The sequence below is a fragment of the Salvelinus namaycush genome, chromosome 12 (assembly GCF_016432855.1).
Source record: "Salvelinus namaycush isolate Seneca chromosome 12, SaNama_1.0, whole genome shotgun sequence".
Lineage (NCBI taxonomy): Eukaryota > Metazoa > Chordata > Actinopteri > Salmoniformes > Salmonidae > Salvelinus > Salvelinus namaycush.
Window position 1 is genome coordinate 37,203,302 of NC_052318.1, and position 27,248 is coordinate 37,230,549.

General features: G+C 40.7%; 2 protein-coding genes across 2 annotated transcripts in view; both read right to left on the reverse strand.

The window, feature by feature from the left end:
- Positions 1–2,128: 2,128 nt before the first annotated feature.
- LOC120056575 (A-kinase anchor protein 1, mitochondrial-like) lies at positions 2,129–21,065 on the reverse strand. The gene is made up of 11 exons (XM_039004763.1): positions 20,987–21,065; positions 15,806–17,281; positions 15,119–15,300; positions 5,038–5,164; positions 4,796–4,920; positions 4,541–4,718; positions 4,245–4,395; positions 2,997–3,064; positions 2,847–2,920; positions 2,672–2,734; positions 2,129–2,549 (listed from the first exon to the last, which is right to left on the reverse strand). Exons 2-11 carry the CDS (start codon positions 17,247–17,249, stop codon positions 2,487–2,489), a joined length of 2,475 nt encoding a protein of 824 aa, XP_038860691.1. The 5' UTR covers positions 17,250–17,281; positions 20,987–21,065; the 3' UTR covers positions 2,129–2,486.
- A 507-nt stretch (positions 21,066–21,572) lies between these two features.
- The window catches only part of LOC120057192 (neurofibromin), an 83,766-nt gene continuing 78,090 nt past the window's right edge, over positions 21,573–27,248 (reverse strand). Inside the window, exon 57 of the mRNA XM_039005675.1 lies at positions 21,573–26,397. Coding sequence (XP_038861603.1) covers positions 26,255–26,397 — 143 coding nt within the window. The 3' untranslated portion in view covers positions 21,573–26,254. The remainder of the gene's footprint in view (positions 26,398–27,248) is intronic.

Below are 27,248 nucleotides of genomic sequence, written 5' to 3' on the forward strand. Positions count from 1 at the left end.
TCCTTCAATCTCTCTCCACTGTTGGTGGGTGAGTGAGTGTGCTATTATAAGCAGCGAAGATAATGGGGAATGACAGTGTGACTTCATTAATCAATAGGGGTCTTGGATGAGCCTCCTCATAGTCCTGCCCTCCGATTATCTTTTTTATATATATATCTTTTTTTTTTTTTTTTTACATGCCTCATGCCTTTAATTAGTCTCATCAAAGACACCAAGGAGTGCATGCTGCTGCATTATTATGGGGCCTTTGCTGGAAAATTAATGTGCACCACAGGTGATTTCTGAAATCCTCCCCAACTCCCTCCCTATTATCCTATCAGCAGAACAACTCTGACTTCTGAACTGAAATGCCCAGACGGCATGCTGGAAGACACAACTGTCACTCAGTCTTCAATGTACACCACTGACAATTATAGTGAATAGAACAAAAAATAATTACCATATGTATATAATATTTTCATTCAGTTCCAACTCAAATAACGTAACAAATTTGTGTTGAAACGACCCTTAAACTAAAAAAGTAATGACCCCCCCAAAAAAAACCTGGATAGAAGCTGATGAAAGAGAAGACTAGGAGTTGCAGAATTAAGATACAATCGAAGGATGTAAAGGCAAAGAAACAGAGAACATCTTCACACATATATACCATTTTTTTTTTACTGTGTTAAATTCAAACATGGGATGAATCTAGACAGAAGTGGATTACAAATTCATTTAGTTTTCCTTCAGACACTGGCATGGTTTCCTGTATACAGTATTAATTCAGAATGGCTCTAATTTGGTCCATATTCCATATTTCAGTTGAATGTGATGAGTAGTTAGCTGCAAAATAATAACGAAGTCTTCAGCTGCCTTGAACGATGGGCCTACCAAGTTGCCTCACAAGTAGACAATGTTTGATTACAAATGTAACTGCAGAGTTTATATATAACATTTAGTAGTCACACACGCTCATTCTTTACACAGTACTCAATTGACTGAAACATTTGTCTGTGCTTATTAAGACAACAGGTGCTCTCTGTATTTGTAACACTCCCGGTCTAGTGCTTGACTAATAGGAATAGCAAAAACTAAGCCTTTGGCGCCATCTACTGAATTCACTAGGTTCTTGTTTACTCATTCCATCATTCCCCAGAACATCCACTTCAAAAACTACTCATAACTAACATCAGAGACATACAAATAACTGAAGCTCTCCCTTAAAACATGGATCAAAGCTGAAGCACAATAACCCTCAGTGAGTTTAACAGTCCAGACAAGTTCCTCACGGGCACTGGTTGACCAAGTCAAAATGTCCTTCTCTACAGAGCCACAATACACTGAATGTACAAAACATTAGGAAAAGCTGCTCTTTCCATGACAGACTGACCAGGTATATCCAGGTGAAAACTGACACCTTATTGATGTCACCTGTTAAATCCAATCAGTGTAGATGAAGGGGAGACCAGTTAAAGAAGGATGTTTAAGCCTTGAGACAATTAAGACATGGGTTGTGTATGTGTGCAATTCAGAGGGGCAAGACAAAATGTTTAAGTGCCTTTGAACAGGGTATGGTAGCACAATCAACAGTTTCCCCATGTGTATCAATAATGGCTCACCAGCCAAAAGACACCCAGCTACCTTCACACAACTGTGGGAAGCAATGGAGTCAACATGGGTCAGCATCCCTGTGGAATGTTAGTCCATGCTCCAACAAATTGACGATGTTCTGAGGGCAAAAGGGCGTGCAACTCAATATTAGGAAAGTGTTCCTAATGTTTAGTACACGGTGTATATTTAGTTTGGACATCGAGGTCAATATACAAAAGGTTCCTGAATTTGTGTATCATCTAACAAACTCACAAAATGTACACAATATGCATTAATTTAATGAGATCTGATTGAAGTCAATACAGACTGTAGCTACATTATACTGTACATCTTACAACATAACAGTCTGTGGCTATGGTCAAAGTGGAGACCTCAGAAAGGACAGTTCATCTTTATTTAGTTTCTTAATAGGATTGGATCCATTGAAAACAAAACAGTAATTTGATTAATCATTAATAATATTGGTCAAAAATCATGTAAGCATAATTAACAAACATTTATATAAGGGTGGGGGGAGGGGGGGGGGGGGGGGGGGGGGTGTAAATAAAACTTCACAAATAAATACATCAGAAAGTGTACATGATGATAAAGAAACAAGCATGAACAGTCGAGTTGAGAAGGAAGACATTGTTGTGCCCCAACAGGGCAGCAGTCCAGAGGATGGTACTGAGGGGGTAGAACGGTGAAAGACTGCAAGACAGGGGCCATGTTTGAATACTTCAGATATCCAATGTTCCTTCCTAGAAGTAATCACAGATCTAAATTGGTAGATTGGTGAGGGTAATAGGGCTGGTAACCTTACTCACACATGTCCAATCCCTTAGAGATCTGTGCTTAAAAGGGAGAGAGGATACATTTGAAAACTATCCAAACAGGGCCAGGATTGGTCTTCACAGTCAGAGGCAGTCTACCCAGCTACACAGTCCGTTATCCACCAGAGCACGGTTCACAGACACCAACTGGAAGACCAAGAGAAACATTAGCAACATGAACCCATTAGAATACTTTTATAAATTAAGAGGTTTAACATACACATAGTTACAAACAGTGGATGCTTTAAAAAATAAAAAGTATTGCATACCTCTTCTCCTTCAGTTCTCCATATCTGTACCAAGGGAATGCCACTGGTGTGACAGTTTGTGACCTGGGGAGTGTGCAGATGCAGGGTAAGAACAGAGACTACCTTTCCTTATTGTCATTGTGCTGACTGTACACCAGCAGAAGGAGACATATCCATGCACTTCTCTTTTCTCTACCTGTGCAAGTAGTGGCAATCCTTGTGTCATTTCCTCCAGTGCAGATTTGGCTGCAGCGGAGAACCCTTCTTCTCCTAGTAGATAGGGAAGAGATGTCAGTGATATGAGAGCATGAACTTTAATTGATGTTTAAATACAGCTGAAACATACCTGGAAGGGGTGCAATATGTTCCAGGATCGCCTCAGATCCTTGGAAAGGCAAGGCAACAAAGTCTGATCTGTGGGAAGACCAACAGCAAAGTCAATCCCACGTTTCCATAGGAAAAAAATGTGCAGATCAAAATTGAGCTTTACTGGCCATAACAAATATCATATTCAAAATCTTGGGGCTCCCAAGTGGTGCAGCGGTCTAAGGCACTGCATCTCAATGCCAGAGGCGTCCCTACAGACACCCTGGTTCGAATCCAGGCTATCACAACCGGTCGTGATTGGGAGTTCCATAGGGCAGCGCACAATTGACCCAGTGTCGTCCGGGTTTGGCCGGTGTAGGCCATCATTGTAAATAAGAATTTGTTCTTAACGGACTTGCCTAGTTGACGTGTAAGGTAATGCTTTCTTTAGGACTACCCACTGCCGATTCATTGACACCATATGGAAATGACTACAATAATTATGCAAGGAGGAATGAGCCTACCAAGTGAACGTTGGCTCCTTGCAAAATGCATGTCTTTGTCCAGCTGGCTTGTAAATATTCTGTTTCAGTGTCAATCTATTTACCCACTTATCTGTGCTTCCATCCTTGGTACAGTAGCTAGTTAGCTAGATTGCTTAAACTGCAAATAATTTAAGCAAACTACACGATGAGGCATTGGAAGTAATTTTACTTCCTCTAAATCAGCATTTTCCAACCCTAGTCCTCCAGTACCCCCAACAGCACAATTGTATTTTGTAGCACCAGACAAACTCGCCTGATTCAACTAATTGAGGGCAGGATGATTAGTTGACAAGTTGAGTGCACTTGTCCAGGGCTGTGTGCACTGTTGGGGGTACTGGAGGACTGGAGTTGGGAAATGCTGATCTAAATACTCCTCTTTGGTGGACAATTCTGTGTCAGTCACAGACTTACAGGCGAGGGAAACTTTGCTGGCCAGCACCAGTTGATACATTGAAAGTGTGTTTGCGAGAGTGTGCTCTCAAAACCGACCGGCAGAGTAGAGAGATGATTCTATTGAAAGAACCTGAACCAACCTCCATGAATAACCAATGTAATTTATAGAGAATGTTGATTATTCAATAGAATATTTTCTGCTGGACATGTTTTTATTTGGTCGGATTGTATGCATAAAAATAAATAAAATCATCCAAAAGACGGTTTTACCAGGTAATGGAAACACTGGTAAATTCCAACATCAACTTCTATTCCAGTTATATTTAGACTCCCCACAGTGAGTGTGTCACCTGATCTGGCGGAGGGTGTCGATCTTCACCATGACATAGCCTCCATAGTCCACATAGCAGAGCTCCACCTCCTTTGTTTCTTCATAGTAACCCATCACCTGCGCTCTCCACCAGGCTCCCTCAGGCATCTGGGCAGCACAGATCACTCCCACTGTGTGTGTGTGTGTGTGTGTGTGTGTGTGTGTGTGTGTGTGTGTGTGAGAGAGGAAAACATTTGAGAAAGGAAATGACACTACAGAAAGAGACTTTATCATCGGAGGGTAAGGAGTCCCAATGCCCTGGCTGTGCATGCCTACCTTCCACTGGGGCCGGCAAGGAAGGGCACCCTGGGTGAGAGTAACACAAGCTCATCTGTTGGTCCAGGCTGCGGAGAGCATGGAAGGTGGGGTGTGTGTGCTGCTGGAGGAACACATAGTTCCCAGAGGCTACTTGGATCACGGTTACCTCAACTGTCACCCTATGGGGAAGCAGCAGCTGAGAGAGAGAGGCTTTTAGTCAAAGCACTACCCACAGTTCCACACTACTTCAGCAAACCAGAAGATACTACTTACCCAGGATGTGATGGGGAGAGAGGGCAGGCTGGCCACTGGAGGATGGACATAACAGCTGGTCACATCCAGATCTTTGAACTTCTTCCTGATCAGATCCAGAGCACAATCCACCTGCTCCTTTGACCCTGAAGGAAACAGAGGGACAAAATGAGCAAGCCACAAGGGCAATGCAGCTACCAAAGCCTAGGTGCCTGACTACAAGTGATGTCCTGTTGTGGAGAGCCAGCGTCTCATGCACTCACCCTCTATATGGCAGATCTGGAACTCCTGGGTGTAAGGCAGGGTGGCGATGAAGATGTTTGCTCCAGATGTCTCCTTCAGGTAGCTCACATATCGCCCCTGCTTCCCAATCAATCTCCCAACAAGATGCTGTCGGACAGTGAAACAGAATTCAAAGAGAGATAATCATGCATAAATTCCTATACCATACTAGGTGTGTGTGTGTGTGTGTTTTTCTCTGAGTGGCATATAGTCTGTCCATGTCACCCTTTGCATGGCTTGCTCTGATAACATGTGCTCAGCTTGCTCAGATGTAACCAATTCCACCAAGCACCTCTCAGAGTAATTGGAAGGAGAGGTCTGTGTGTGTGTGTGTGTGTGTCACAGATCAGAGTCAGGCAGCATGTCCTTGAGTGAGAACATGAGGACAGTATGGCATCAGCAGGCTTGCAGCAGGATTCCCATTACACACTACCAGACCACAGCCCCAACCACCGTTTCCCATAGCACTACGAATCAGAGAGCTGTACCCAGTTCAGCTGAGTCGGTGACTTCTGGTATATCAAAATAAATAAATATTGCAGCACTTGAATTATTCAGCAGTTTTTGATTAAGTACAATACCATTGGAAATGAATATTGAAAGTTACATTTACATAGTTTATTCCTAAAACTTCCTGTGGACCACACATTTAGATAAATAACCCATGTCAAAGCACAGCTTTAAAAGGTGTCCAAATCAATAACCAATATGCAGAAACAGTTTGTGATATTGAAAACCTAAAATGTAACATCTACACATGCATCAATAGTATTTCAGTCTTATTTCTTTTTTAAAGCACAAGCACCAACCACTTGTTTTGACAAATGTCAATAAGTCATTCAGATTGATTAGCGGGTGAAAATCTGGTTGTACACCCCCACAACAACAACAAAAAAACATGGAAACGGGAGAAATCTTTTACCTCACTGGTTAGATGACAATGATCAAAATCCAGAATGTTGGATTGTGATACGGGGGTCACCAAAACAGAAACGCAACACTTTTGTAAATGACTTCTATCGATATCACATTGAAATCAATAGAGTGACACAAATATTTTAAAAAGATACAGGTTGCACATCCTGTTTATAAAAAATAATAATAATAATAAATAAAAAAACACGGAATCTGGGAATAATTTATATATCACTGGTAAAGGACAACTTTTAGAAGACAGCCAGCTACATTTGGAAGTGTTGCATTTTGATCAAATCAAAGTGTATTGGTCGTGTACACAGGTTTGCAGATGTTATTGTAGGTGCAGCGAAATGCTTGTGTTTTTAGCTTCAACAGTGCAGTAATACCTAGCTAAATAAATACTCACAATACAGAAAAATTCTAAAATAAAAAAATATCAGAACAAGCAATGTCATAAATATATTATAATGGTGTAAAACAGTATATGAATAGAAACGGTGTACAGCAGTCATTATATAGGATAAGCCTTAACTAGAATACGGTATAAAGTGGGTAAAAAAAAAAAAAAAAAGGACGTACACATTATTAAAGTGACCAATATTCAATGACTATGTACAGTGCCTTCAGAAAGTATTCATACCCCTTGACTTATTCCACATTTTGTTGTGTTACAGCCCAAACCAATAAGATTCTCACCCATCTACACAATACCCCATAATATCAAAGTGAAAACATGTTTGCTAATTTATGGAAAATTAAATACAAAAATACCTAATTTACATAAGTATCCACACCCCTGATGCAATATAATTTTTTATCTTTTTCATGTTTTTCAGTCAGTCTGTTATATCTGTAGTATTTCTCCTGTCTTATCCGGTGTCCTGTGTGAATTTAAGTATGCTCTCTCTAATTCTCTTTCTCTCTCTCGGAGGACCTGAGCCCTAGGACCATGCCTCAGGACTATCTGGCATGATGACTCCTTGTTGTCCCCAGTCCACCTGGCAGTGCTGCTGCTCCAGTTTCAACTGTTCTGCCTGCGGCTATGGAACCCTGACCTGTTCACTGTGATTACTATTATTTGACCATGCTGGTCATTTATGAACATCTAGGCCATGTTCTGTTATAATCTCCACCCGGCACAGCCAGAAGAGGACTGGCCACCCCTCATAGCCTGGTTCCTCTAGGTTTTGGCCTTTCTAGGGAGTTTTTCCTAGCCACCGTGCTTCTACACCTGCATTGCTTGCTGTTTGGGGGTTTTAGGCTGTGTTTCTGTACAGCACTTTGATATATCAGCTGATGTAAGAAGGGCTATATAAATACATTTGATTTTTGTTTAGGGGGTGTATCAGCTTTAATATTGTGGATAGATTATTGCTTCCATCAATGTAATTGTCTGCATCATTTCCAATCCCCCATATATTTGTTGGGTAAAAAAAACTTTATTTTTTAAAAATATACCTTTATTATTCCCCGCAAACCCTACCACCCCTCCCTCAATTGGAGTAAACTAATAACACTTAGATTATGTATAAACTGAAAGTAGAAGCCTATTTTACAATAGTTATATTTTGTTTTTAGTCCCATTTCTGACATCCATCCATTTTGGATTTCTATTTGCCAACTCTGCTGTGATGCTTCACAAAAGTACTGAACCTTTATATTCTCATAGTTTCTACAGATTGTAAATTAAAATATTTTTTTTTTCTAAAATAATGTTGTTGATCGATTGACTAGGACTTTTCAAAATCACCCAGTATCTGCAAAGTTAGTTCTAGGTAAATGTTGTAATTCTTCATCCATTCCTGGACCGGTGACCAAAAACGAGCTACAGTACATATGGACTGTACCAAAATGATCTGCCTCCTCACAGCAAAATCTGCAGAGCTGGGAAGATTGTATCCCCCATATAACATTCTTTTGGTTGCAAGAATTTAGTATAATACATTTAAAAATGGGAAAATTCTAAGTTTTGAATCTGGCGTCATTTTGCGTGTCAATTCATAAACCATGTGCCATGGAATCGGTACATAGAAAATCTCTTCCCAACTATTTTGCCATTTCAATGGCACAGCTGTCAATTTTTTGGGTCCTTAAATGAAACTAGTATATTTGTATTTATCGCAATTCTCTTCAACCATTTTTGGTCTTTAATGCAGATGAATCTCCAAAATATTTTTTTTCTTTTTTTTTTAAAACAAGCCATAGAAAGTTGGTTGCAATTTCAGTTTAATCCACCTAAAAAGACAAAACAAATAATACAAGAAATATTGTGGTTTAAACTCAAATATACAGACAAGTTCTTTACTTTTTCGCCCTTCACTTGCCTCTTCCATTTTTGTAGTAATGCTGCAATTAGTTGTAATTTTGGGTAAGGACTGTTCAACATTGGCCTGACCAATCAATCTGTGATTTTTTTTTTAGATAAAATGTTTAAAAAAGGTATACTCTTTGTAAATTATATCATAAATAGGACTGGTGGAGTTACAGTATGTCACACATGCAGCTAACACAGACATATGGACATTTCTGTCCATATGTCTGTGTTAGCTGCATGTGTGACTGTAACTCCACCAGTCCTATTTATGATATAATTTACAAAGAGTATACCTTTTTTAAACATTTTATCTAAAAAAAAAATCACAGATTGATTGGTCAGGCCAATGTTGAACAGTCCTTACCACGGGAGCTTCCTGTTTAACTTTCTGCCTATAGATGGGGAGGAGCAGAATGGAGGCGTGATTTGCCGAAGGGAGGGCCTTGTTTCTGTCCAGGAAGGGAAAGTAGCAATGAGCCAGGGTCCGTGTTGCACAGGAGAAGTGCTGACAGAATTTCAGTAGTGTTTTCCTCAGACTTCCTTTAATAAAGTCCCCAGCTACAATAAATGTGGCCTCGGGATATGCAGATTCCAGTTGGCACAGTGCAGTGCAGTTCCTTTAGAGCAGTCGTGTCGACTTGGGGTGGGGTGGGCGGGGAATATGACCAAAGAAAATGATCATCTCGGGAGGCAATGCTGTCGGCATTTGATGGTGAGGCATTCCAGATTGGGAGAACAAAAGGACTTGAGTTCCTGTACGTTATCACAATCACACCATGAATGTTAGTAATGAAACAAACTCCTCCGCCTCTCTTATTCTGCCCAGAGTCCTTTCTGTCCATGTGATGGACGGATAACTCTGCTGGCTGAATGGACGGGGCAATATATCCGGAGAGTGCCATGATTCCATAAAACAGTATGTTATAGTGCTTGATGTCTCTCTGGAAGGAGACCCTGAGCTCATCTACTTTATTGTCCAGGGAATAAACTTTAGCCAGTAATATACTCGGAAGCAGTGGATGGTATGAAAGACGCAGTCTGACTAGGGCCCCAGTCTTTCAACCTCTGAAGTGGGTCGCCAGCATACAATCTACCTGCAGTGAAGCCACAACATTTACATTACGTGATCTAACTAACTCCCATCCAAAGTGACCCACAGGAGCTACCAGGGTCAAGTGTCCCACCCAAGGGCATGTCGACAGATCTCCCACCAAGTCAAAAAGGGCGACCCAAACCAGCGACCTACCAGCCACCGGCCCAAGCTCCCCCCCCCCCCATGCACAAACCAACAATTTACAAAAGAGAGAAATAAAAAAAATGCAAAAACAAAAAGCTAACAAAAAAAGCCAACTGTATACATTTGAGTGCATGTACGCACATGTGTGCGTTTGAATGCAGTTTTGATCCACACACACCAGGATCCAGATTCACAAAACACTTTACTCAAAAACCTAATAAGCTTAAGAAAAAATTTAATAAATTGGTTCATAAGGTAGTTTGTAAGTGCAATTCCTCAACAATATCTTAATATTTTCTTACGAATTTGCTTAAGATGTTTGTTGCTAGGCACCCAATTTAGCTGGCCATCTAAGCAATCATGTTAGCATATTTTGTACTGAGAATACTGGGCTTGGGTTTAAAAGAACCAGTACTGAAACTTTCAGATAAAGTTTGAGTGAATTAAACATGTTCAATTGCTTTCATGAGCTTATTCTCTCACTGCCCTGAGTTTAAGACAAGGGTTTAGTCATCTTGGAATTAACAACATTTCTAATAACTTTATTTCCAAGAATATCATTTCTTCTTAAATTCTTGTTTAAGGAGAAACCTAAGAAATAGCAACTTTGCCTAACTTTCTTCTTAAGGCTACAGTTAACTGCCATTTTTTTGTTAAGACATTTAAGGTTTTGTGAATCTGGGCCCAGTTCCCTACCTCCTCTCGCTGCCACCTGCCTCCTCCATTTTGGGGTAATGCTGTAATCAATTAGTTGTAATATATTGGATTGAGCAGACCTTACGATAACTCCATGAAAAAGACAACTACCATTCCAATTTAAAAACAAACATTTCCCATAGATACAGGTCTTTTACCAACAAGTACATTTGAGTTCAACCATAATTTGTTCTATCGTTTCTGGGGGATGAAATTGAAAGCAGCTCTGCAGTACTTGTTTGAAAAAGAAAGATACTTTGAAAAATATTTAATTTAATTAAATCGAAAATGATTTTTAAACCATGGATGAGCTTTTCTTAGTAATCTACTTGAGAGCCATTTGTGACACGATTCAAGAAACTAGGCGTATGTCGCAAGTCACAGGAGAGCTGTTTGAACGTAAACAATGTTTTATCAAAATGCGTTTCTTTTGGCAGAAATGCACTCTCGAACAACTTTGATGTGCCTTAATATCAAACTTGTATGCCATCTGTAAATACGAATAAAATTGTTCAATTACAAGCTTAGTTTGTTTAGCCAAAGAAAAAGTGGAATTCGAGTATGATAGCTAAGGAGAAAACACCAGTCTGGATTACATGGTCAAACTAAGGCAACGATGCATGGTATCAGACCGGAGATGCGTCAAACCATGATGTATACTGGTAAGATTCAGATATTACACGTTTCTAATTTTGACACACAGTGGTTTCATTTCAAGTGTACTGTTAGCTGGCTAACGTTAGCTGGCTGGTTCTCTAGTTAATGTTATGTATATGATCTTATTCTTCGTTTCTCAGACACTAGCTATAGCCATATAACCTGGTTGGTTAGCTACCTGCTGATTCATGCAGGGTAGTAACGTCATGAGTTGTGATTATGGTCCATTATTTAGCTAGCTAGCAACATGTCTTAACAAAAGACTCCACTAAATTTGACAAAGCATTTATGTCAAGTTAAAGTGTACTGTTAGCTAACTAAACTAAAGTTACGTCATGCGTTGGGATTCATCGTTTACCTAGCTAGCTACATTTCTTAACAAAAGATTCGTCTTTGCGTGCAAGAGCGCAGAATAACTGATGCATTTTTGAATGCTCAACACCCGTTGAATATGTCCGGTGTCAGTAAACGTCGGCAACAAAGCGTAATTCAATTGTTGCCTGCAGCACAGTTCGTCACCAACGCTCTAGATAACATGAAAAAAGCCTAACTAGCTCTGCTAGGGCGAGTAAAATGGTCAGAGTGGGGTGTTCTCTTATTATGTGTCTGGAAGTAGCTAGCCAATGCTTGACTGTAGTTGTGATGTCAGAGCTTTCCGGACAACTGTACTTATTGGCCAGAGGATTCAGCGTGTGCTCTGAGCGCAAAACCACAGAGAGCAATAGGGAGAGTAATGTTCAATGAGCTGTTCGCTCTCTGATGTCTGGAAGTAGCTGGCAAGATGGTACAGGATGGTTGGATCAACCCTTAAAGAGATGGGTGGGACTAAGGCTTAAGAGGGTGTGAAAAATACTGAATGGGTGTAAACACAGAAGGACTCTCCAAAAGTTGTACCAAAACATTGAAAGACAGTTCGCAAAAGTGAGTTTAAAATTTGTTCAACTTTCAAAGCAGAATTACTTTCCCATTGTTTCCACAAATGCAGTGTATGATATACCATTTTCTAGCTCAGAGTCTCTACTTTTATCCAATGTAAAAAAATAATTAAAAAAAGACATTCAAATGTTGCTACATAAGATCAAATTTAGGTGGTGAGTCACATTTTGGGTTCAAGTAAAACTTTTGTGAAGCTTTTAGAGAGAGGTTTAGTGCTTTTATAAATTTCAACCCACCCAGTTCATATTCATTATATAGATGGGCAAAATACTTTTTACTCACATGATTTGAAAAACAAAAAAAAAAATCAGGAGTAGGTAGCACCATACGTAAGTGAGTAAACGGCGATATGACTAAGGAGTTAGACAGGTATTTACCTCTCCATGGCAGGATCTTGTTTATTTTACTAGTTTTCTATTCAAATTCATTGGAGAGCTCATTTATATATTTTGGGATATGAATACCAAGTATGTCTCCTTCACCATCAGCCCATTGTATAGGTAAAGTGCAGGGTAAATGCAAAAGTTGGTACACTTATCATAATTAATTTAGTCCAGAGGCCAAAAAAGTTTAGATCTTCAATGAGATATTGCAGGGATCTAGCATCCAGACTTAATATAGCACTTGAGTCATTGGCATACATGGACACCTTGTTTTTAAGCCATGGATTTCTAATCCTTTGTTGTTATTTGATCTGATTTTAATAGCTAGCATTTCGATCGCTATAATGAATAGATATGGTGACAGCGGACACCCTTGTTTAACTCCGACAGTTAAACTCTGAGAAATAGCCTCCATTTACATTTACTATTTTACAGCTGGGGTTGCTATACATTACTTCTACCCATTGAATAAGAGACTCCCCGAAATTGAAAAAAATCCAGGCATTTAATATACTAAGGCTGGATTTTATATATAAAGGCCTTTTCAAAATCTGCTATGAATACCAGGTCTGGCTTCTTAGATGTTTCGTGTTGTTCTATTAGTTGTCGTACATTACCTCAAATGTATCGTCCATGTAAAAAACCTGTTCTGAACAATACCTGGTAAAACTTTTGTTAAATCACTCATATCATTACACGTTGAAAACAATAGAACAGGGGCAACACATTTAACCAAAAAGTTCTGTTTAAACATACATTATACAAAAGCCACTGGGAAACTTGGAATAACCTATACAGTGCATTCGGAAAGTATTCAGACCCCTTGACATGTTCCACATTTTGTTACAGCCTTTTTCTAAAAATGATTAAATATTAATAATTCCTACATCTACACACAATACCACATAATGACAAAGCAAAAACAAATTAAGAAATGTTTGCAAATTTAAAATAAGCAGTATTCAGTATTCAGACCCTTTGCTATAAGAACCAAAATTGAGTTCATGTGCATCCTGTTTCCATTGTTCATTTTCTAGATGTTTCTACAACTTGATTGGAATCCACCTGTGGTAAATTCAATTGATTGGACATGATTTGGAAAGACACACACTCGTCTATATAAAAAGGTCCCACAGTTGACAGTACATGTCAGAGCAAAAACCAAGCCATGAGGTCGTAGGAACACTCCGTAGAGCTTCGAGACAGGATTGTCGAGGCACAGGTCTGGGGAAGGGTACCAAAACATTTCTGCAGCATTGAAGGTTCCCAAGAACACAGTGGCCTCAGCATTCTTAACTGGAAGAAGTTTGGAACCACCAAGACTCTTCCTAGAGCTGGCCGCCCGGCCAAATCAATCAGGGAAGAAGGGCCTTGGTCAGGGAGGTATAATAATAATATTGATCTGTTTTAAGCAATTGATCGTGTGATCATGTTGACTATAAACTTTTATACCAACATCCCCAATTGGAGGTAAAAAGGGTGTATTTCCCCCCAATTTGATGTGGTCAAAAACAGCAGCTTGTGTAATGTAGTATCACATACTGTCCACATCATGGAATGTAGCATAATAAAAATGTATTAGATATAGAAAAATAAAATATCTTAGGTTTAGTAAGATTTTTGTAGTATGTGTTTTTAATAAACACACTTTTACATGACCAAAAGTATGTGGACGCCTGCTCGTCGAACATATCGTTCCAAAATCATAAGCATTAATATGGAGCTGGTCCCCCCTTTGCTTCTATCACAGCTTCCACTTTTCTGGGAATGCTTTCCACTAGATGATGGAACATTGCGTCGGGGACTTGCTTCCAGTCAGCCACGATCATTAGTGAGGTCGGGCACTGATGTTGGGCGATTACACCTTTGGGATGAATTGTCTTCGATGGAGTTGAGGTCAGGGCTCTGTGCAGGCCAGTCAAGTTCTTCCACACTGATCAACAAACCATTTCTGTATGGACCTTGCTTTGTACATGGGGGCACTGTGCTGCTGAAACACGAAATGTCCTTCCCCAAACTGTTGCCACAAAGTTGGAAACAAAGAATCGTCTAGAATGTCATATGTTGTAGCAAGAAGATTTCCCTTCACTGGAAATAAGTTGCCTAACCCGAACCGTCGGACTGCCAGACAGTGAAGAGTGATTCATCACTACAGAGAACATGTTTCCACTGCTCCAGAGTCCAATGGGAGCGAGCTTTACACCACTCCAGACGACTCTTGGCATTGCGCATGGTGATCTTAGGCTTGTGTGCGGATGCTCGGCAATGGAAACCCATTTCATGAAGCTCCCGACGAACAGTTATTGTGCTGACGTTGCTTCCATAGGCAGTTTGGAACTCTGTAGGGACAGATTATTTATTTTACACGCTACACGCTTCAGCACTCGGCGGTCCCGTTCTGTGAGCTTGTGTAGCCTGCCGCATTTCTACTTCACAATAACAACAGTTAAAATTGACCAGTGTAGCTCTAGCAGGGCAGATCTTTTACAAACTGACTTGTTGGAAAGGTGGCATCCTATGACAGTGCCATGTTGAAAGTCACTGAGCTCTTCGGTAAGGCCATTCTACTGCCAATGTTTGTCTATGGAGATTGCATGGCTGTGTGCCCAATTTTATACACCTGTCAGCAACGAGTGTGGCTAAAATAGCCGAATCCACAAACTTGAAAGGGTGTCCACATGCTTTTGTATATATAGTGTATATTTCTCACTAGTTCAACTATGTAGAGATTTAAAAAAATGTTCCTAAGCACAATTTAACTAGGTGCTCAAGACTATAGCGTCCAACATTTGAAGTCCCTACTACAAGCCCAAGAAATACCTACATTAGAGAACCTAACATGGCAATCAGTAGCCAGAGAAAATATATTATCAATAATGTGGTGAGGTGATGAGAGGGTTAGACAGGGGAGGTAGACTCACCTTTGGCACCTCTATGTCCCAAACAGTCGGTGGCTGGCTGCTGTAACTCTGGACGTATTTTTCAATTTGCTGATCGGTGTTCAGCAGTTGACTTAGCGGACTTGGACTGTTGATATGCTGGTTGTCCCTGGCTTCGTGTTCAACGTAACGGTCTACAGAGTCCATGCTGTTCACACCAGAGCCTGGGGCAGTACGGATCAGTCACTAAAAACAGTCACTTGTGTTGTGTACACAATGTAACCTCGCAAACACAGCAGCACACAAAACACCCACATACAGCAGTAACAGGGAAGAAAGAGAAAACATTCTGGCATGGCGAGAGTTCTCTTACCTGAAAATACTGCACCAAGAAGGCAATAGAAAAAGTTAAATTAGCATGCAGGGGAATGTTCCCTCAGCAGCTGTAAAAACGGTCTACGGTATGGTGTCTAGCTAGTACTGGGACTAAACCAGGTTCACATTCTGTATGGGAACTCTAGCAGCTGCAGGCTAGAGTATGCAAAATAAAGATATGTCTTCACTGCAGTAAAATCCATCCTGAACTCATAAGGCACAGCTAAAACAGGACACCAATCACTGGTGTGTGACAGCTACACAGCAACACTAAGAAATAAAAGGGACAGGTCAGCTTGGACAGAAAGATACTGACATAGTGAGAAATTGAAAATCTGCTATGAGGCGACTCACCTGGAACAGCCACCTCCTCTGTCATGTGACCGTTAGGGAGGGCCATGCTGGTGGCCCACAGTCCTTCAGCGGGTCCCCTGGGTGGTTGCGGGCTCACACTTGGGCTCGAGTCCTCGCCACTGGAGCTCTCCTCAGAATGACCTGAGCTGGAGCCAGAATCACTTACTGCAGAATCTTCTTCTGCTAGCTCTGCCTGCTCAGTCTCAGCTCTACTGCTGCAGTCATGTTTCACATCCTCATAGACTACAGGAGATGAACATATGTTCTCCCTGCCAGTTGTTGAACACTGATCTTCCTGCAATAGACCAGGCATCTCTCTCCCAGTCTCACTGTTACCCATTGAGATGATATCTGGGGATGTGAAGGGGTCCCTGTTACGGAGAGGCCCAACATTATGTTCTAGCAGGGTCTTTTCCTTCAGGACTTGACTCACTGCTACTGAGACCACGTCAGTAATCAGACTTGACGCCAGCTGGTTAATTTCCGCTGTGTTACTCCTGCTAAGTTCACACTCCTCAGACTGGTCTTTCTTCTGAGGTGACCTCAGAATGCCCAATGGCTGCCTTGGGGACACCTGACTGGTAAGGAGGTTGATGGGGGAAGCCAGACAGGAGTCATCCTGTAGACTTAACTCACTGGTTGGTTCTTCCACAGCAGCCAGGATAGATAGGTTGTCTTTGGAGAGGAGGCAGTTCTCAGCCAGATTGGTTTGAGGCTTCATCTCTGCAAAACAAAATGTAATCTTGTCTTCTCCAACCTCTCCCTCTGGGTCCAGTCTAACCTCCCCTGGGTCTAGTCGAACCTCCTCTGCAGCCTCTTTGTTGAAAATTCTGTTTGTAGTGTCCTCCAGCGTCTCAGAGAGTGGCAGTGCGTGTGGCTTTAGGCCTGCACTCTCACCAGGGTTAGGATTAGAGCCTAGGTCAAAGATAGAGGAAACTTGTTCCTCATCAGAGGATGGCTGGTGTTTCCTTTGTAATGCTAAAGCCTTCTCAGGTCCCTCCTGGGCTTGGCTCTTAGGTGCAGTCTCTGGGATTACTTGAGCTGAAGACTCAGTTCTCTCCGTAACGGGTTTCACAGTAGCAGTATCGAGGCCTCTACTCAGACACTCTGCAGCCACAACCCTTTCCTCCGGTTGTGATTGGCAGAGTGGGACGTTACCCAGCTTTGCTGCCGCTTGTGTGTTTGTACAATCAACAAGCTCCTGTTCCACTAACAACCTCTTCCTCACTGCGTACCTGTCCCGATCTGTCCCAGTGGAGTGTCCGTTCTCCACAACACCGATACCTCTGTCTCTGGTAGAGGAGGACAGGTGCGCCTGGTCTGTGGTCGTCTTATCCTTGTCAGTGGGTTGTTCTCTCTTCCGAGAGGTGTACCACCACAGGCCTAGGAAAGCCAACACTCCCGACAGGGAGAGGACCAGAACGGATTGAAGCCTCAGCACCATCACCTAATCTCCTGCTGATAAAACAGCAACACCTGAGAAGACATACACAAGTTAACAACATAGAAACTAAACACAACACGCACCGTCTCTTTACTTCTAGCTGGGCTAGAAAGGTGTGAAGCACTGATGATACAACTCCATTGAGGGGACGGCTAAGGGGGCATGGCCACACTATTCTAGTTTAGCGAGAGAAAAAAACCCTCTGTCTCCACCACACCACCCCTCTGAGCAGCAATCCCATTACCAGCCAGGCCATAGTGACAGCATCTAATTGCAGCGAACAAAGCACACGTGTCACGTTACCTTCTGCAGAAGTTCACTCTGGGAAGCTTGGTCTGGGGCTAAGGGGCCGGGCCCTGATAGGACAATGGTAATGCACCACTGTCCAGAGTGGTGCATTACCAATAGAAACTCACTCATTATTACCTACTGTGGAGGGAGAATCAACTATCCCTCATTATCTGTGTTTAAACAATAGGCTAAATATCAGTAATTATGTTGCCCAATAGTTTTTTGCCACAGAACAGAAGATTATACAGTGTAGCAAGCTAGAAGTATTGTTTGCAGTTTGGCCAGTCCCTGACCGGCTGTCCTACATGCAGGTTGACCCAAAACCTTTTGGTAGAGAATTATAAAAAGAGGTGAGCATGAAAGGCATGCCATTCCTTCACAGATCCGGTCAGTCCAATGAAACAATGCAATGGGCTACATTGCAGTTCCACTTAAGCCTGTGACCTTCAGGTTTTGGCATACGGACAAGTTGGCTACGCCTCTCGCCAGGCATGCCAGCCCTACCGTGACATATGCAAAGTCTCAGAGGGCCGTTGTGTGACTTGACTTTGACCCTCATGGAAGAAGTGCCAGGCAGGGTGTGTTGTGGCAAATACTCTAGTACTCATCTTCAAGGAGGAAAGCTCTTATTTCCTAGAGTTCGTTTCAAGTTCCACTGAACAACGGAATAATAACCATTAATAGCATCAAACATCTGAGCCACGCAAATGTATGGTTCTGAAAACTAATGCCTATAGGCTATAGCAGTTCATTTATGAACGTGATCTTAGAGACTGGAGAAGAGGAGTAGCCTAAATGTTTGACAAACAAGCAGGTTCATGTGACAGTCCTGTCTTAGTATTCCTCAGAGGATTTCCAAAGCTATGCTCAATATCCATTTCCATTTGCAGGGCATCCTCTCCACAACCAACAGGAAAGGGGAGTGATAGGCCTAACGTCCCATGCTCAGCAATATCTACCCTCAACAACTAGCCCTCAGTGCAGACATTGAGAGCTAGGGATTATAAAAGGTTCTATCTGCAAAAATATGGAGATAATTGGTTTTAAAGGCATACTTCAGGATTTTAGCAATGATGCCCTTTACTTCCCCAGTTAGCATGCTAGCAGATAGCGCACTGACTGGAAGTCATTGGGTAACGCTAGTTAGTTAGAGGTAGTTTCGCGAGTCAATGCTAACTTCCATCATACTGGATACAGACATAAAAATGGTATCCACAAGTTCATCGGACTATGGGAAAGTAGATAAAGGGCCTCATTGCCAAAAAAGTATCCCTTTAAAGTTCAGAACCCTCATTGGTTTAATGTGTCAGCAATCTTTCATCTTGTATTCTTCTGAACATGAATCAGGGTATTTAAAGTACTATGTCAGGTAGAGAATATTGAACAGAACAAAGCTATGTCAATAACAAAAAGTAACTAAAAAATACAGATAGAATACAGATAGAACCTTAGTCCTAAGTGCATAATTTCCCCTCTGCTGCACAGCATGACCACAACACAGTCAATAGTAATCCGACTGTGGTCTTTGACTAAAGTATGTTTGTTTATATTGAATTCTAGGCTAAACTTATGAATCGATAACATTGGTTGAATCCTTGTAAGGAATAGTAAATTATTAACATGCTCCTAGAAGTTATGTTGCTGTTCAATTTTGATAATGAATGTAACATTAAACTGAAGGTGGTGTCAGAAAAGACGAGACAGTACATGGCATAGGAAAATAGCAATGGTACACATCGAAACAGTTTGTATTTAATGCCTAGCTAATTACCCTAACAGGATTGAGGGACCTCTAGCTATTTGCATTAGGTCAAAAAGTCAAGTCAGCAAGCATGGACCCACTGAAATAACTAGCTTTAAAAACATTGGCTAGTCAGACCATTACTACTGATGGCTGATAGCCGTAGGCAGAGTAAAGCATAGCACAGAATTTCCGGCTATACTTCCTCATTTCCCGACTTGGAAAACAACATAGTTGGGTCAGGTGGTCATTAAATAAAATAATTGTTTTGTTCCATGAAGTAAGCAAACAATGTGTACGTCGCCATCTTGTCTACTTCAAATCTTCTCATTTGTCAAGACAGGCTAGTGTTGTTAAACGCAACGCTTGATTTCTAGATAGCGCTCATGACATACAGCACTTTGGTGTGGACATCCACCTGTCTCAATCAATGAGACAAACCATCTGCAACTAGCCATGGAAGTTTAGAAGACATGCGTTGTCTTCCAAGTCCGGAATTGAGGAAGTATCGCCAAGTAAAGGCTGGTCGAAAATTAACTGTGCTATGCTTTACACTACCTAAGGGCAGTTAGACGGCCGCAGTTTCGCAAGCAGCACGGTTCGTGGTGCTCCTCCAGTGACTTCGTGAGAAGTATCAGTAGCTTTATGAGGCTTAATTCTGGCACATATCACCCCCCATAGCGCATGGTTGACCAATGAGCAGAGTTCATCTTGTCAACCAATCAATGTTTTAATGACAACATTCAAGCTGAGCTGACAACCAGGACCGCAGGAAGGCGAATTTTCTCGCAATTCAGTTGCCATTTACCACAGCCCAACTGTTCCTAAAGGCGCTAACAGATATCAGCTGCTATTAGCCAGCTGGAACAGTATAACTTTTTTAAATTTGACCTTTATTTAACAAGGCAAGTCAGTTAAGAACAAATTGTTATTGTCAATGACGGCCTAGGAACAGTGGGTTAACTGCCTTGTTCAGGGGCATTACGACATTTTTACCTTGTCAGCTCAGGGATTCGATCGTGCAACCTTTCGGTTACAAGTCCAACGCTCTAACCTAACCACAAGGCTACCTGCCGCCCCAAATGGTCTGACTAGCCAATGTTTTAAAAGCCAAGAGAACCTGTGGTCCGAGTTTATGATGAGGCTGATAAAAACTAAACATGACTGATTGGCACTCAAATTGGTGTACACAGGCAGCCCGATTCAAATATATTTTTTGAAGAATATCATAATTGGGCTGCCTGTGGTAAACGCATCCATATTCCACTAACAGCTATCCAACTATCAGCATCACTTTTTCCCCCCAAAACGACACTGACATTTCATCCTTCGTTTGCACGGCCGAAATATAACTATCACCAAATGTTAGCCTCCGCAGTTGTCATTCTGACCGGCTAATGTGTTACATGGGAATCAGGTGCGTTGGACCACTCGCTAGTTAGTTAGCTAGATTGTTACTAATTAATACAGCGCTAACCTTAGCTAGCTCCCACTTTAATTACCGCAGTTAGAAGTAACTAGCTAGGTAAATACAGATAAGTTAGCCAGTTACCAGAGCAGAGATGTTTGCGATCATCTTTGCTTGCAACAATCGAACGTTTCCTCTGGTTTCTCCCCATTGACATACAATGCATTTGAAAATGGTGCAAGATCAGGTTGATAGTTAGCCAAACAAACATGTTAAGGTAGCTAGATATCTACTCACCACGTTTTTAATATCCCGCTTAGCTATATAACAACACACCAGTAAATTGCTCTAGCTACCTCTTGGATATGTCCACCTGTTTCTTTCAGCACACAGTCACTCTTAGAAGTCCAGCAGCTTTGCTCCAAATACAGCAGCCAATCAACCCTCGCGATAGTATTGCCCAGGGAGGGAGACTGCATGGTTTCATAGGTTGTCACTTCCACAACCAGTCAAAATTGGGTAAAACCTACCGTAAAAATGTATGGGGAAAAAAACATCATGAATTTAAGGTAAGGGTTAGGCATAAGATTAGCAGTGTGGTTAAGGATAGGTTTAAAATCACAGTTTAAGAATATAATTTGTAGAAATAGGGGGGTTTGGGTTTAGTCATAATTCTGACTTTGTGGCTGTGGTAACTAGTGACGACCGGTTTCATGCTCATGCAGATGAGCATAATGGTGGAGTGGCAGGTAGTCTACACCTTTTATTTTACTATTAATGACAATGAGGTGCAGAGGTAGAGGTTAGTAATTTTTTAAATAATGAATTAAACAACCATCAAACGCACACAAATGCTATGATCTACAAGTATGACACCAGCAGCCAAAGTTTGGACAGAAATTCTTTATTAGGGCAACATCTGTAAATGTCAGATGAGGACAGCAACCGATCATACAGTGGAGGTTTTAGAGTACACAGTCATCTATATCCTCGATTTAAACCTTTATTTTCCTCAATATATTTAATGACACAGTGCAGTGACATGATGGACAGAGGTTATCATTACTAACACTAGAATCATTCAATTTGTATGTTTTACATGTACAGCAACTAACTGCTTTACAAAAAGCTAAATAATACAATATATCATCACATGTATTTACAGTGTAGTAAATATACCTTTATCAATTTTTACACAAAATTATTTACAGAGATGGAGCTTACTGCATAAAAAATGAGGGAAAGAAACAGTAAAACAGTGGCCAATGGTTAAACATATTTTGCATAACCTTGAGATGTGCCAAATTAGGAGATATCACACCAGCGCAAGACACAATTGACTTCAGTTGAGAATGATGAAAACCTACAATACATTTACAGAGAGCTCAGTCTACCTTTCAGAGACCGTTTCTGCTCCCAATACTTTTGTCTGTTAATGGTGTGATAACAGGTGGTAGGGTGCTCTGCATCCAGAACTTTTCAGCTTTCATTTCTATGCTTTATCATCTTAAAAGGAAGACCGATTGGCCATTACTGTATATTAAAGCAATGTTTGAGAAGAAAAGCTATTTTGACATTGTTTTATCCTTGCATTGAACAAAGTGGTTAACTGATATCTATAATACTGTCTCTCCTGAGCTACTGCTAGTACATTTTAGGGCCTTTAAGTGACCATTTTCAATTTCACATGAACAGAAAAATGTTCAATTCACTCAAATTAGGACAATTCTTTTCAGTTCTTTAAAGTGGCACATTTCCATGAAGTAAAAGCAAGGCAAACACATTCCCTCTGGCCTACTACCCTTTATGAAGAGACACTGAGAAAAAGGGATCCATTGAATATACAAAGTGTGCTCTGTCTGGTATACACTAAAATAAATACAAATAAAAACAGTTGGTTGGGTTTACCCTTCAAAGCATGAGCTAGAAACAGAGATCTGTAGTTCCTAAAGTCTGATGAGGCCAGAACTAAATAATTAATAATTTTACAATACACACATCATAGCACATTATGAAGAATGCTGTGGTTATAATTATCATTAACTGTACAAAAAGCACATACAAAAAGAAAACATTGTGGTTTGCATTGATTCATAGCTTGGTCCATCTCTTTCACTACTTGAATCATCTCTCACCCCCATATGAAAGCAAACTAAGTTGTGGATTAGTACATTAGACTTCTCTCAGAGGACTGTTTATCAAACACAGTAGTTTCCGAGTTTGTGTGTACTATATTGCAGTTCCTAAACTTTGGTTTCCTTTCATCTTTTAAAATGTTGTGTTTGGTAAACTTGTTCCATTTGACTTCTAAAAATGTAATTTTTTCCCTTTCCATGATGAGGAAGTGCTTCTTCTAGACATATAGCCTCCTGATTCAAGTATATTAACGTTTGTAAACAAAATCTAGGCATTGGAATCAACTTCATTACACAAGGTTCATTACCTCTCAACAGCACCAACACACTTTGATTTTGGAAAAAACTAAGTGCGCACATTGTTCATTTTCTTGTGGTCATCATGTCCAATCTAAACCAGATTAATAGAATAAGAAAACAAATGTAAGTTTAAGCATGGTTGTTAATTGTTAAAATGTCTGGATGTAGGTGAAAAACTAAAACTGTCAGTCTTCATATCCTCATATCCTCCCTTCCCCCATCTCTATACACTGACTCCTACTCAATTTACATAATTCACTTAATGCACATGCTGGCCTTAGATATTTTTGACTTGCTTTTGCGAATGGAATTGTGTTTGACCCCAGGATTAACATCAATGTTAACAAGCACACTTACAAAAACATTCTGAAGGAGTTGGCACAAGCTTCCAAAACAACCATGACTTCAGAGAGACTCTGTGTATGGCACTGGTTGGTTTCTTGGTACACAACCTCAAACAGCAGAAACTAGGAACCAGGCTCCACGAGGAAATGGAATGGGGTGACCAGAGAACTCCTCTGCTGCCTAACAAACTGCACCATGTTGTTAGAGAAAGGAACGTCTCTGTTTGCCACACATCTATCTGTGCAAGGCCTACTGGACCAACTGCAAAGGCTGAGAGAAAGTCAACAATGATAAAACTACCGAACAGATTTGCTAGTCTTTGGTGCAACATCCCAGGGCCTGCCGCACTGCATCATGGAACTGACCCCTATGCCTGCCTAGACCTTTACACATGCCACACTACAGACTAATGAGGGGAAGACAATGGCAAAAGAGCCAATAACACCCTGTACAGCTGTACTCCCAATACACACAGTTCTATCTGCGAACAGACAGCCTAACCATAGTCTCAATCCCGCACAAAGTTATTTTTTGGCATCATTTCCTTATGCTGATTTTAAACATGGAGAACACTATTCAGCAGGTGTGTGTCTTGAGGTGATTAATTACAACCATAGTTTCTTTAATTAATCCATATTTCAAATCTTTCAAATTAAATCAGACTTTTTGCAATGATAAAATTCAAAGCTCACTAAAACAAATCACAACTATGTCATTACTATATAACAAATACCTTATTGTACTATTTACATCATGAACAGGGACAGATTTACTAAAGCTTTTGAACCAGAACATAATTGACACCAATTTTCCTAAAACAAAGATAAAAACAAACATAAAAGCCATCACTGTTCTGACTTCAACATTTCATTCACTCTTGAAAAAACAGGTGCAACATTTGCACATGCACTTACTCAGCAAATCTGGTCCCTAGTGTCATGGAATTTGTGTGTGAATACTTGTTTTGACAAGAGGTACCGAATGTTAATGTTTTACATAAATATTTAACCATACAAGGCAATTATCAGGCAGCAGATTAATAATGCCTGTATGCTTGTCATTCATAAGGTATTGTTTACAATACTTTTAACTGTATATATAAATATACATTTATTCAGAGTAACCATCTACAATACCTTTAATGCTGTATGAAGCAATTTTTTCATTTCTCATTTCATTATAAACATCTGAAAACCCTAGAAAAGGCACACAATGAACAAAACAACCTCCCAAGTGTATGGTTTGTATGTGTGTTTACAGTAAATTGGGGCAAGAATGAAACAATTATTACTGAGAAAGACTCCCACTATAGATATATTTCAAATCTCAAAGCTAAGGACAATTTCAAATGTCCAATCCAAATGTCCAACATTGGACAATATCTATTCCTGTTTTCCAGATTTTCCTCCTTTACTTTCCTTGACATAGTGTTATAAAACGTGAATAGGGTGCTGATTAAAAGCGAACGCTCTGAAACCTGCAGGGCTGCTGTTCTCCAACACCAGTGGCCCACCTGGCAGGTTAGCGTTTTTTACATCACAAATCTTGTTCTAGAGGCAGCCCCACAGTGGTCACTAGCTGGCACAGCCACAAAATCATAAAATCTAGCACTAACCTTAAACACACTGCTAACCCTAATCTTAAATTAAGACCAAAAAGCACATTTTTGTTTTCATGAATTTTTACAATATAGCCAATTTTGACTTTACAGCTGGGCTATCTAAGGGGAAATCGCTCAGTTCTGCCTCCAGGACAAGGCTTATGACAATAAACATCAACCTGCCGCCTAGTTGGCCCTCTCTGACTCATGTGGGAATAAAAATACTGCCTAACAGAAATCCCCACAGCTTTGACAATCACTAATCAATAGACACATGGCTTGGCCATCATTAGATTGTCCCTGACACAGCTCAAAACAGGGCCAATTGATAGTCCAGCCCTCAATAGCACAGTAAACCACTAATGTCTATTGTTGGTCATGCTTTTCACAGATGTTGCTACTACAGGAGGGTTTAGGGCATTCAGCGATTTCCTCCACAATGGTGTGTGTGTGTCAGGGTACTGCTCTCCCTCTGTAGCGTCTCTCTGGTGGGTGAGAGGGATCCCTTTCCTCAACGCTGGGTCCCAAGGCACAATGCCTCTTCATGGCTATGTGTCCCAATGAGATGCATCTGCAGCTTGTCCTTTGATCTAGTTCAGCCCCATTGGCAAAGCTCTCTCAGCTTGAAGAAAAATTTCCTACTAACACCACTTAGAAAAGGCAACAAAACCAAAACAAACGTACAAGCATGTTGAATTACAGAAAATTGTGCAAATCACAGAAATGGTCTTCTCGTAATACTTTGTCATTATGAAACAAAATTAAAACCAGAAAGAAGCAAGACAACAAAATGGCTTCAGACACTATGTTCCCTACTTTTACTGCTGTGTTGTCAATGTCAATGCTTTCTTTCAATTTATGCTGTTTTAAAAAAAAGATTCCGATGTGGTTCAGTATGTGACACAAAAATACACAAAACATAAAAACCGCCAGACTCTTTCTCAATGACATCTCATACACTGACTGTTTCATAAACAAAACTGCATCATATTCAAAGTTCTTGATCGTCAAGCAAATATGGCTGACTGGACAGTTTAGGGTAAAAAAACAAAAAAAACAACGGAAACTGAGGAGAATCAAGGCTGAGATAGATAGATAAAAAGAGAAGAGGAGAGTTGGAGTAAAAGTGCAGCATGATGACTGGCGTGGGCGACCCCAGTAAGTGGTCCTAGTGGTGGGCCTCTCTCATACGATCTTCTTGATGCTGGGCCGTTTGAAGCTGCCTGCACTGCGCTGCTTCTGCACCTGGCTGGCAGAGCCGTGGCGCGTGCGTCCGCTGTTGCAGTGACCCGTGGTTGGAGAGAGTTCCACATTCTCCTTGTCGATTCCTGCCGGAGGACACACGCCAAACACAGGCCATCAGGTATAATGTGTCACACTAATACATTAAAACTATTCTATAATTCTAAAGTAATGCAAACGCTTTTAAGTTATCTACCTGAAAAACTAAATGTAAATGTAATCTACCTTTATATGGCTATCAATACTGTAAAAAACACAGGGATTCTAAAGCTACAAATCCAACAGCAGGGGGAGCAGTGAACCCATGTACCAATGGCTGAAAACAAATGCACCATTTCTGACCTAAGTTCCCCGACTTCTGCAAAGGATTGCTCTGTATTTTGAACAGTGGTGAACCATGAGGGCCTTCAGGGAAGGCCTAAGGATTTATAAAAAATATATATATTCTTTGAAATATATATTTTTTATTTCTATTTAATCTTTACAATAAATGTAATGATCTTCTGATTTCATCTCTTCAGTTTGTGTTGGAAAGAGAAGTGTTAACGGTGAAGAGAAAGAAATATCCAATCAGGATTTTCTTTGGTGGTCTCTGGGTAGAAAAATCTAGCTAGCTCAGCCAGCCATTGGCTAAGTCTTAAAAAGCTGTACATAAGGCCTCTACCATTCAACTGTATCAGAGCAGAATTTTGGAGTGACAGTGGAATGAACCAATCATAATTTGGCTTGCAAATGGTGGGACCGTTGAGAAAATCTTGCGGTGCAAGCAGTAGTTTCCCATACTAATGCCTCAAACACACCTATAGTGTCATTGCACAAAATGGTATGCAGCATCATCTGGATGTGTGCAACAAAAGTTAAAAATTCAGCTTTTCTGCTACCATTTCTGTCAAGCCATCTACGCATAGATTTTGATGCATACTTTAAAAAAATCCAA

Excerpts from the sequence above, each read along its gene's own strand:
- LOC120056575 (XM_039004763.1), bottom strand. The coding sequence starts at position 17,249 with ATGGTGCTGAGGCTTCAATCCGTTCTGGTCCTCTCCCTGTCGGGAGTG. Across the intron at positions 3,065-4,244 it reads GACACCCTCCGCCAGATCAG|ATCAGACTTTGTTGCCTTGC; the intron begins GTGACACACTCA and ends GTCTTCCCACAG. Across the intron at positions 2,921-2,996 it reads ACATATTGCACCCCTTCCAG|GAGAAGAAGGGTTCTCCGCT; the intron begins GTATGTTTCAGC and ends CCTATCTACTAG.